Source organism: Ursus americanus, chromosome 7 (genome assembly GCF_024610735.1).
Source record: "Ursus americanus isolate L20-20 chromosome 7, mUrsAme1.1.p, whole genome shotgun sequence".
Lineage (NCBI taxonomy): Eukaryota > Metazoa > Chordata > Mammalia > Carnivora > Ursidae > Ursus > Ursus americanus.
The window spans coordinates 48,786,117-48,798,735 of record NC_142133.1 but is presented as its reverse complement, the minus strand read 5'-3'; the positions used below and the strand labels follow the sequence as shown (position 1 = coordinate 48,798,735).

General features: G+C 40.0%; 1 protein-coding gene across 2 annotated transcripts in view; it reads right to left on the bottom strand.

The window, feature by feature from the left end:
- Nucleotides 1–12,619, bottom strand: part of RMND5A (required for meiotic nuclear division 5 homolog A) — a 62,761-nt gene that overhangs the window by 7,505 nt on the left and 42,637 nt on the right. Inside the window, exons 5-8 of one of the 2 annotated variants that reach the window (XM_045808877.2) lie at nucleotides 11,728–11,757; nucleotides 3,752–3,918; nucleotides 2,788–2,953; nucleotides 230–332 (exon numbers count right to left, since the gene is read on the bottom strand). In XM_045808877.2, the coding sequence (XP_045664833.1) occupies nucleotides 230–332; nucleotides 2,788–2,953; nucleotides 3,752–3,918; nucleotides 11,728–11,757 (466 nt within the window). The remainder of the gene's footprint in view (nucleotides 1–229; nucleotides 333–2,787; nucleotides 2,954–3,751; nucleotides 3,919–11,727; nucleotides 11,758–12,619) is intronic. The other variant, XM_045808878.2, reaches the window with a different exon arrangement.

The window sequence follows — 12,619 nt, the reverse complement described above, 5'->3', positions numbered from 1 at the left end:
CTAAGTCAAAATTAAAACAAAAAACAACAACAATTCAGTGCCTCCAAAATGTACTGGCTTCCCATTTCTATTGTTTAATCACGTCTACACATAACATAAAAGAATCCTGGCTGAACGGCTACAATAATGTTCTCTGGTTAAAAGGCAAAACAGGCATTTTAAACCCTTAACATCCATGTTCTTCTAATGGCAGGAAAAAAATAAAGAACCAATAGAAAGTGGAACTCACGGGTAATTCATCTTTCTGGTTCCAAACTCCAGTGCACTGCCTCTGTTCAATCACAGCTTTGATATTAATTAAAGCTGGCAGCGCCACACAACCTGCTGAGAAACTGGGAGAGCAGAAGAGGAAATGTCAGTGCCAGGCCAGGTGTCAGACAGCCTGGTCCTAGGAAATGTCAGTTCCTCCAGACTCCAAGTGCCGAGAGCCCTGGCCATTGGAGAGGGCACAGAACCCTCTGCTTTGCTGAATTAGCACCCAAAAACAGCTTTAAATTTTACAAAACCACCAGATTCAACAGGCTCTGCTTATGACATTCTGAAACAGTTTTTGCACATAGACCAGGATACCCCTGTCCAGGGCAGAAGTGCTCATTTCTCAGCTCTGGAAGTGCTGGCAGTCAACTCTCAGCTGAGTCCCTCTTCAGGACTGTCCTCACTTGAAGCAAATCACCTGATCAATGTCACATGTGATGACTGCTCTCTGTGAGGATACAGAAGCCCACCTCTGTTGCCCCAGTTCGGGACAATTCCACAGGCCCATCATATAGCTCCAGAGCTCCTCGGGGAAAGGCTGAGGTCTCTGATAAGATATCGCCGTCCAACTTACCCTCTGCCAATCCTGCTGCTTTCATTTCCCAACAAACTTCCTGCATGTCAATTTCCACCATTTCACAATCTCTTCCCCCCAGAGAACCTGACCTGCAGCCTGGTCATGCATTCTAAGTGTCTCCTATGCTCGGGTGGAACACCCTATGGAAAGCAGATTATACCTTATTTGTGTCCCACACAATGCCTGGTACATAGCAGGGATTCAAAACACTTGAGGAATTAAATAAATAGGAGAGAGCTGAAGAAGTTATTTTCTTAAAACAGGTTCATAAACTTCTTGGTTTCAGGACTCACCTACATGCTTAGATATTAAGAATCTCAAAAGACATTTGTTTTTGTGGGTTATATCTATCATTATTATACTAGAAATTAAAACTGAGAAATTTTTAAAATATCAATTCATTTAAAATCATAAATATATTACATGTTATCAGTAACATTCTTACCCCAAAAAACCTCTATATTTTCCAAACCAAAAATAAATTTGTGAGAAGACTGGCATTGCTTTACATTTTTAACAAATCTCTTTAATGCCTAGCTTGATAGAAGACAGATGGATTCTTATATCTTCTGCATTCAATCTGTTGCAGTGTGTTCTTTTGATTGAAGTAAATGGGGGGAAAATCTAGCTTTAAACAGATATGTGGTAATTTAATTGCCTTTTCAGATAATTGTGGTATTTCTCTTTAATGCCACACCAAAACTCAACAAGGAATAGTTTATAAGGTTAGTTGCAAAGTGGAATCTGAATCCTTTTGACTCTTTTTGTACCCTGCTCCATTAAAATCCGTCTGTCTCATACTGTGAATGAATCTTTTTCTCACGCATGGTTTTGTAAGATTAGTGAATTAAGATCTTCTGTTAACACATTTCATTATACAAATATCAAAAAACTCAAATTCATCAATATCACCAATCTCATCAGAAGAGTATGGGGAAGCTGTCAAGCCCACAGTGGCAGATACAAGTTTCCCAAAATGTCTATTTTAGCTTAAACTCATGAATTTAAAAGATACAAAAAGATAGTTGTTTTCCTTAACATGGCAGACTCACTTCATACATGCGAAAAAACATCTGACAAAAACCTAAGTGTAATTAACTGTAGTATCTTTTTAACTGTGTATCTTTTAGTGATTCTTTCAAGTAAGAACTGTTTCATGAGGGGCGCCTGGGTGGCTCAGTCATTAAGCGTCTGCCTTTACCTCAGGTCAGGATCCCAGGCCCCTGGGATCAAGCCCCGCATTGGGCTCCCTGCTTGGCGGGAAGCCTGCTTCTCCCTCTCCCACTCCCACAACACCCTGCTTGTGTTCCCTCTCTTGCTGTCTCTCTCTGTCAAAGAAATAAATAAAATCTTAGGAAAAAAAAAAAAGTTTCATGAAAAAAAAAAACCACTAGTTTATTGGCTCATAAAACTCAAACAACATACAGGTATTGTTTGAGACAAGCATGATACTCTGGCTTGAAGCTGAAGTGCTTTATGAGAACTTCCCACCTTGTCACGTAGAATATTAAAAAGATGTGTACTTAAGGGTCAGGATGTAATAAAACTAGGAAGTTTTAAAGAACAGTCTGGAGTAGAGCCAGTGTGTGTTAAACTGCAAGTGTGTGGTGGGTTCAGTGTGTGAGTAATGCAGCGAGTCCTGTCAGGGTCCGGGACCGCTGCACTGACCTGTGCTAAGGCTCAAGCCGTTTAACCCACTACTAGTTATGCACCATCTGTGCAAAAATCAACACAGCGGGAAAGGTTCTCAGGGACACCCAGAGGTTCACAGGTCACACTGCCCTAAAACTGGTTTCACTGCCAATTGTGATGACCTCTTGAAATACCAACTATACTCATCCTCAGAAAGACAAATGTTCTCTTCAGGTTTAACATCAAGAACTAGACAAGAAATTAAGAAAAATCGAAAAAAAAAAACACAGTGCCTATTTTAACAGCACGACCAATCTCCATACCTGACGCTGAGAGGGGACTCCACCGAGAGCCCCAGGAGGGCACAGGCATCCCGTGTAAAGATGTCACAGATGTCAGCCCACTGGTTTGCATCAAGTAGGTGAACATATGGTGAGTTCTCAATCCCTTGTCTCAGGTACACAAGGCTTCCCATCAAAACCTGAATGTCTACACAAAAACGGCAGCAATTTTTAAGTGTGAATGGTCACACCTGAAATAGGGCTGGCTTAGGGGTAGGAGGCTGAGAAAGGCAAAAATTCCCCCAACTGACATAGCCTAAATTATTAACTAAGTCTTTTAAAATTCTCGTCCTTGAGCTTGGTTTCTCCCTTCAACCTAAATTAGAGAGATGGCATAGAGAGAAAGGGGAAGAAAAGGAAAGCACTAAATATGAACTTCAACTTATTCTTATACACAGCATAGTATGACTACCATTGCCAGAGCAGTGAAGACGATGTCATAAATGAGTCCACCACAGATCTCTGGCCGTAGAACTGGCCAGTACACGGACGCTCAGTGTCACTGCTGCCACCCTGGCGTGCCCTCAGACACTTTGTGGGGGCAGTAATAGCAGCATGAGGGGTGGCCTCGCTCTTTCTTATATCTCTTACGTATGGAATCCCAAAAATGCAATGTCTCTTTCATCCAAGAGGCTTCAATGTTTTACTTTTATTCTAGGTCCAGACTTTTTTCCTAGGTGATTATCATCTACCGTTGTTTCAGTTCATTAGCAAATATGTATTACATCTCTTTAAGATAAACTTAAATCCCAGTGGTCACTATAGGTCTGTTCCAAATATCAAAAACATTCGGGGCGCCTCAGTGGCTCAGTTGGTTAAGTGCCTGACTCTTGATTTCAGCTCAGGTCTTGATCTCAGGGTCGTGAGTTCAAGCCCCATGTTGAGCTCCACGCTCAAACAAACAAACAGAAAAGCAAATATCAAAAACACTTGGCTCCAGACTCACCTTTCTGATGATTTAGGGCAAATGGCTGAAAATTTTTAGCATATTGTAATGCCTCTCGCTGATTTGTAGTCCCACCCATTAATAAGCTAATAAAATACAGTCTGTGTAGTTTAAATTCCAAGGAGCTGTTTTGGGCTATGAGCATTTCTCGGTTTGACACTGCCCATCTAAAGAAAAAGCAGAAAAGATTTTAATGCAATTCAGAGCATAGGAGAGCGTCAAAAATTCTTTGAAACCTAGCAATATAATAAAAGGGTTTGGTCTGCCATCTTGTGGAAATCAGTGGTAACATCAATCCCCTGGCCCAGAGACTTCTGTGAAGAAAATAAACGTAACAACTACACCCAAAGAGGCACTTCAGCCAGTGAAAGAAAAAAATATTAAGTCAGATGACAGTTACATATTTAGTAAGGTTTTACACCAAGACAAAATTGACTCTGATGAGTCACATGATATTTTTGGAACTATACAAGGCCACACTTTGAAGCAGGTGTCAGCCATGAGATTCACTCTCAATTGCCCATAACCACTACTCTTTTCCTGTTAAACTGGCATATTTATAAATGAATCACAAGATTCTGAATGAGAACCATCTATTTTTAGATTTTTGTTGGGTGCAACATTTTGTGTTACACACTCTGAAATTTAAAACAGCAAACGTCAAGGTGCTTTCAGTCCAATCAGGCAGATAAAGCCACATATATATGTGCCAAAACGATTTGTACAAACAGTGCTAATGAGGGAAAGAATAGTATTCAATTCTGAGTGATCCAAAGTACAGGGACTCATGCCTTTACAGTGCAAACAGTTGGGATAACCAGCCTTGAGCTGGGACTGCCACTTCAGGTGGGCGCTAAAGCAGAAACGTATACCAGGCCAGCTGTTAAAATCAACTTTGCAATCAAGTGGTAAGGAAACATTACTTTATTTCCGTAAACATATTAAGATGTAGAAGCTGTTCACTATTATATTCTCCTTTAATTTGACCTTTAGCTGGACAATTAGTCCCCACCTAAGCCATTTCACCAAGGACCACTGGAACCTGAACTGGGTATGAATATAAACTTGGAGTAGCTCCAGAAACTACAGAAGTAAAACGTCTCAGGTTATTCATAATGGATTGGCTGACTGAGATTAGACCTCAAAGAACTGTACTTTTACAGGATCCTACCCTAAGGGTTGCACACACACATGAATATTCTAATCAACTTGTGGATGCATCCACGTCTTAGAGTCCAATCATGAAGCTTCTCTGACCTAAAAAGTGATTGTTAATATTAATCACCTGGACTTTGGAAATATTTACTTAAATGTGAGTAAGCGCTGAATCATTGCCTGGCGCTAACACAAATGCAGTCGAGCTGCAACACCAAGTCTGGGATAAATCCCGCTGACACCAACAAGGTACTTTTGGCAGCAATCTTTCATGAATGCCCAACACCAACCATCAGTACCAAAAGTATCGTGCTTTTGGCAATCTCGACTTTGTCAGGCACCTTCTTCTTGATTTCCAATTCCAAGGAGTACCTTTTATAAAAATTTAATTCCAGTACAGTTAACACACAGTGTTATATTAGTTTTGCGTGTACAATATAATGATTCAACAATCACATACATCACCCAGTGCTCCTCAATCCCCATCACCTATTTCACCCATCCCCCCACCCACCTCCCCTCTGGTAACCATCAGCTTGTTCTCTATAATTAAGAGTCTGGTTTTTGGTTTATCTCTCTTTTTTCCTTTGCCTATTTTCTTAAATTCCACATCAGTGAAAACACATGGTATTTGTCTTTCTCTGACTGACTTACTTCACTTAGCATTATACCCTCTAGCTCCATCTATGTCGTTGCAAATGACAAGATTTCATTCACTATTTTTTATGGCTGAATAATATTCCACTATGAATATATACCACATCTCCTTTATCCTTTCATCTATTGATAGACACTTGGGGCAAGGAGTACATTTAAATCAAGTTACTTACCAAAGGTTTATCCTGCACCCTCTCACTCATAAAAGCATGAGTATGTTTTCCTACTAACAAGTAAGGAAAGGCAGCAAGCTTTTTCTTTTTTCTGCTTCTGATATGAGGTATATGTGTAAGAGTTTGTAGAGTCAAAGAAGGGAGCTAATAGAAAGTAACTACAAATTTTAATAAAGAAAGCCAGCAGAGAAAGGGCAAAGTTCTTAAGTAGGCAATTCACAAAGGAAAAAAATCTATTTCATCTTCCCAGGCAGATGTTCAGGATATAGTATTACAGGGGGGAAAAGTTGTGATAGGTAGAAAAAATTAACTTCCAGTTGCCAGAATTTTTAACAGTAATGACTGCAGAGAAGCTGGATTGCACACATTATTTACCAACTGCTATGGCATGGGCTATGACAACCCAGAACAGGGCACCAACTATCAGAGCAGCACCAGGAGGCTACAAACAATGGGAGGACACACCACCAAGTAGTAGCTAATGGCAGTTAACTTTTCTATAAGTTATAATTATAAATTTTCTATAATGAACATATATTACTTTTATAGTTGAGAAGGTAATAACTTTTTAAGCGAATGCAAAAGTAAACAGAATTTAACTTCCTTTTTTCATCAAAGTGCTTACAGAGTAATTGCAAATTACATTTCCTAAAAGTAATTCAAGCCATGAATTATGAATTTAAGCTCTGCAAACTCTAAATATATGTAACCCATTTAATAATAAATACCTTGGAGAAGTATTTACCTAGACAGTGTAGTTCCTAATTTACCACTTCTTTTTACCCACCTTCAAATTTAGCTATAAACAAGGCCACAAAATAATCAGAAAAAACTAACATTGCTAGTTCCTGACCGTAAATAGATATTCCATTACAAAAAGAAGTTGGAGGGGTATGGGGAGAATGGAAAATCCAAATTCAAAGAATATAAGTTATCACGTGTTTCTTAAATCATATTTCTTGACATTCTATCCTTAAACAGTGTATTATCTTCATTTAACTTCTGAATATTATATTAAGCCTAAATCTCACAAAGCAAGGGATTAGATTAACCATTTCTAAGCTTCTCCCTTTCTGGCAAAATGTTATTTTCTAAACTGCCCTCAAACATGTAAGCACATTTAAGGACTAAAATGAAAACCTTGCCCTATGGCACCTCTCCCTCATACTCCAAGACTGTACCCCCAGGTACCCACATTTGTATTTTCCTGACGCTAATTCCTTGGCCACAATTAACTGGCCAGGTAAACATGGGTTTTAAATTCACGCTCTTGTGTTGTCTCCTATAAGCGAGTTCATCTATCCCTTATATCCTTCATGATCACTTCACGATCCTGTATCTTCTGTTAAGTTCTTGATGGTTGCCTTCCTTGAAAATCAGACCACCTGCCTTAACTCATCTTTGGAATCTGAGTACAAATTTCACAGCAGCATTTTTATCCACACTAGCAGCCTCCCCAGAGAGCTCAACATTAGTCAATTCATCATGACTTCTGAATTGATGAAACCATCTTTGACTGGCAATGAAGTTCTTCAACATCCTTGTAATCAAGGTTTTCTTTCAAGGAGGCAACTAACTTCAACACAACCTGAATGCTAGCCAAACTGATGGACGCTTTTTTTTTTCCTTAATCTTCAAACTGAACTACAAGTAAATGCTCCATTTAAACAATAGGCAGCTTTCTGTTCCTCATGCAATTTAAATTAAAAGATGTCAAAGTACCTCTACCTTGGTTTTTATATTCATTGGGCTTTTTCAGTATGGCTTGTATCATAACTTCATGTAGGCCGACGTCTCATCCTAGTTTCACCCTGCCATTGTCATTTTTCAAACCTTTCCAATCACATTCAGTTTCACTTCTAGCAATTCACCTTTGTTGACCAAGCTCCTCTTTCAACTATCCATTTCTGTAACATGTTGTGGGTTCACCTCTAGGAGATGAGCAGACAGCAGCAAGACAAATACACACTTGCTACGCGAGGGTAACAGATGCGCAGTGACCAGTCACTGACAGACCTGGAGAAAAGTGGTGTGGTCGGCTGTGATCATGATGCACATCTGTTATGTACGTAGTCACTGTGGGCCGAAGAGCTGGGAGGACACTTCGCAGTCTATGCAATTACTTACAGTTAATATGCTGTGGTAACTGAGATCTGAACCTTGTTGTTGGGGGGAACTGGTATTATTTACCTCAACAGTGGTAAATGCAATCTGGGCATACTGAAATTGTACAGAGAAGACAGCCCATAGGCTCAATAGAGAAGACAGAGAGGGGAGAAAGAACATCTCACAGGGAGAAGGTTACTGTATATAGACACCAGGAAGGCCCAAAGTGGCACAATGGGGACAGATGCAACGTCTGAGGACCTGAGCAAGTCCACATTGTCTATGGCACAACTCTTCGAGAATTAGAAAGAAAATTCTCACCAAGATCCTGTCCCTCCGCTTTTCTTTTCTGAGAGGAAGAGAGCTCAGATGGAAAACCAAGAGGTTTATGCCAGGAGGGGAAGTTATGCAACACAGGGGTGGGTGTCGAGGGAGAAAGCAATGGTTGGCCAACAGGATGAACTAGAGGCGTTTGTCATGTGGTGTGAAGAATGAAAGGAGGAAAATAGCCATGCTGAGAATAGAATGGAGATAGAGGTGCAGGCCAAGAAAAACACACAAACATATTCAGATAACCTGATCTAGCAACTTTCGTTACCATCGAGTGACATGTCCAGGTGAATTAAAGCTGGTCTAGATAGGAGACCTGTTTGCTTTATGACATTAGAAGCTATGATCCTACCTCCCAACGTAGGTGCTGGTTAATTTTTACAAAAGTAAAATCAAACAGAAAGTGAGCAGATGAGAAAAAAGTTGAAAACCTCAAGGCCCAGGCTCAATTACCCCATTTTCTATAACTTTCCTAAATAATCTCTCCATCCACAGAACTCTAGATGTCCTTTACCTGAACTTCTCACAGGCTCATCTCACAATCTATTTGGTAGAACAGTTTGTGGTCTTTCATATGGCAGGAACTCTGTCTTGCTCATCTTGGCACACCCCCTTACTTTGAAGGGGGAATACTGATAAAGGGTACAGGTTAGTAGAGTCTACTACGCATGGACTTCAATCTTAGCTCTGCAGTGTGAATTTGGGCAATCTGTTACGCAATTCTCTAAAATCTGTTTCCTTACTGTAAACTGGGGGTAACCTCAAAGGGCTGTGGGAATCAAATAAGGGGGCGAGTTAAAGCACTGAGCACAGAGAGAGGCACAAACAGATACTCAATAATAAGCTTCTTAATTTGTATTTACTGAATGGATGAACTCTAATGGTTCTTTAAAGTCATTATTTTTAATAAGAAAATTATACTTAAAAAACAAGAGTTATCTGGGCACTTCCATGTAACACTCAGTGCTGTTTTGATTTTTATAGCACCAACTGTGTGGGAATACAATGACACGCATGTATCATTTAATCCTCTTCAAAAACTGTCAAGGTATGTATGTATGTATATATGTATTTATTTATTTATTTGACAGAGAGGGAGGGAGGGAGAGAGAGAGCACAAGCAGGAGAAGCGGCAGGCAGAGGGAGAAGCAGGCTCCTCGCTGAGCAAGGAGTCCGATGTGGGTCTCGATTCCAGGACCCTGGGATCATGACCTGAGCTGAAGGCAGACACAACCAACGGAGCCACCCAGGCGTCCCAAAACTTGTCAAGTTTTTGTAGCTAGAAGTTCACACTGAATATTTGGGTAATTGATTTGCTGAGCAGGAATAAAGGGTAGAAGACAATCACAGCCTTAATTAACCTAGTAATAACCAAATCCAAATACTACGAAGCATAGGAAACTACAAAAGCATGAAATATAATTGGCCCCCAAAACTTAACTGTCTATAAGCAACAGAAGACGCATGACCCAAGACACATAAAAAACCAGTGGAAATATTAAGGAACAGAGTGCTGTATTCTCAATAATGGCATTTCTAGCAGAAAACTTTTGATTTTAAATTTTAAAAAGAAAACAACTACCATGATACCACAACCAAAAAGCTAACTATTCTATTAAATTACAATTTCACTGTTTTTCGTTGTTTTTTTTAAATCCTGCTCCCAAATCTCGAATGTGTCCAATGTGGGCCATGAGAGCGCTGTCAGCTTTAGAACTATTCCTTGTTTAAACAAACACTGTAGGAGAACAGCCCCCCACCGCAAGGCACCAGTAAGGTCACTGATGTCACAATTATCACTGTTCGCTGCCATTGCATTCTCTGATAAAGAGATCTTTTGTGCCTCTTCCATAAAAAGACCTCAAAACAATACTACTGACTTAGGTGACTAAGTTAGAAGCAACCCACATCCACACAATTATCCCACAAAGCATTAAGCATTAATTATCCTAACTGCCAGGCCTCTGAAAAGACTTGGCACATTGTTAGCTCCATATTTAGAATTTCCATGTTATTCCAAAAATAATTAAAACAAGATCCCACCTCCACAGTTAGCTGTTGTCCCGCAGGAACCTAGCTGACAGCCTCATCTATTTACCCCTCTCCTCTCATAATTTTGCCAATCTGGGTCGGTGTCTATTTCTGGTAATAATGAAATAAAAATACCTCTTGCCAATTCGCACAGACACTCCACTACAACCTTTCACTGCATTTTTAAAGGCTTACAAATATATTATTTTTCTGGTCTCCTTCCGGGGTATGTTCTTGGGGGGGTAAAAGCTGAAATTCTGGGAAATGAAGGATGTTTCTTTACTCCACAGGTGTGGACTTGGATGAATATTACTGGTGACCAAGTAAAGTACTTAAAAAATTCAGAGAATGGCAGAAATGACAAAAATCAAAGTTCAGCCAAAAGAGTTAGAATCCTGTAACTTTGCTTTTGAGACCAAAAAGAATGGCTAACATTTCATTTCTGAGATATTTTTAAATGGCAGTTTCTCAGGTATGGATTGAGTCCAGCACTGGGACTACAAACATTTTACTCACCTCAGAACCGGTGTGAATCTTTGTCCTTCTTACATGGTATTTTAAAAACAACACAAACTACAGTATTACACATTTGGATCTACTTAAGAAAACGACACACGCATTTTTAACTTGAGCCTCTCAGTAATGCAGCGTCTGGTAAGAGGGCCCGACAGCTACACGTGGCAAGTGGTCACTATACAGGACAGCACAATTCTACAGATTAGTGATTTTTTTTTTTTAAGTACTTAAATATGGAGCGTCTGGGTGGCTCAGTCGGTTAAGTATCCAATTCTTGGTATAGGCTCACGTCATGATCTCAGGGTCGTGGGATCGAGCCCCGCTTCAGGCTCTATGCTGGGTGCAGAGCTGACTTGGGATTCTCTCTCTCCCTCTGCCCCTCCCCCCGACTCACACTCTCTAAAAGAAAATCATTAAGAAAAAAAAAGGTACTTAAATATGACATGTTTTATTTACTGCTAATTTCCTACCACAAACCCAAAAGATTTTACAACCTAAATCAACCTAAATAAGAGATCAGCATTTTATAAACATAAACTCCAGAGTTTTTCTTCTTGGTTCCCATTCCTGGCCTAGTTTAGCTCCTTATTCTTTTAAACACTTAATCTCAAGGACAGTTTGTTTCAGTTTTGTCCTTCTTTTTAAGAAGATTCCCAATTCCTCTATAGTCATGGTTCACCCCATTCATTTCCAACATGCTCAAGTCCTTGGTGAGGATATACCCAAATAAGAGACGGTCAAGTCTACTCTTCCTCCTGAAGAATACCTACTGTGCTGGAACTACATATAAACTTTGTGGAGCAACAAACAGAAAACAGATAACAGAAAATGATGTTACCACCCTAAGTATTTCTTCCCTTTTGGCCTTTATAGCCCACTACACTATCTTCTGTATCCTTTCCACTGGGTACCTCTATTTTCAATTAGCTTCTTTTAAGTAGAGTAGTTCCTTCTCCACCAGACTTAGTGCATGGGCCCAGGGAGTTAAAAATGTATCCCTTAACTTACCTCTTCTGCCTTTTCAGAATCAGAACCACCCTGAACAAAACAAAATAAAACAAAATGAACAAAAATAAAAATAAAAACTCAAGCTCTGGAAAAAAATCCAACTTGTTCAAACTTTCTTTTTTTCCAATGGCCTATCTATCAGAGCCTTCCTTCTTCTGTGGTTCTATGTGGCTATTAAAAAAAATATACCTGAATCAGCAAGACTGCCCACCTATAGGAAGCCAAAACTAAAAACAAGAAAACAGACACCAGAAACTGCTTGATCACTGTCACCTTCATTTCCAGTGGTAGTCAAGGCTCTCTGATCAGGTACTGCAGCTTGCTCCCTTCATTTTCATTTTCTAAAACCTTTCGCCATGTAGAAACTGTGTTTTCTTCACTGATACTACAATTTCTCTTCAGTCTGGCAAGCACTTTCTTCTCCTAAGATCCACCATTCACACCACAAAGACCACAATGGCAAGCTCATCCCACGTCCCTGGTGGTTTTTATTTCTAGCCCCACCTAATCACTAGGCTTGGAGATGGGAGTCCTCTCACTTTTCAACAGCCTGCCTGATACTGTTCCTGGCCCGTCCAATCTAAAATCCTTCTGCGGTCTAAACTAACAAAATCTTTCTCTCTCTTCTGTGAAAAATTCGTTAACTTCACTCTCTCTCTTTCTCATAACCATTCGGTCACCTTCTGTTCCCTCATAGCATTCTACTGAGGCTTTCCAAACAGAACCGCAAATTCTTCTAAAGGAGTGCTAGGAGGCCCCTGGGCCTGCATCTCAGTGTTGAAAAACCAGGTTTCCAAGTCTGCAAGGTTGTAAAGTCAGACCCTAGGCTGTGGCAAATCCACCAAGGTAATACTACTCTTTGAAACACCCTTAGAAAGGCAACCAACTGGTT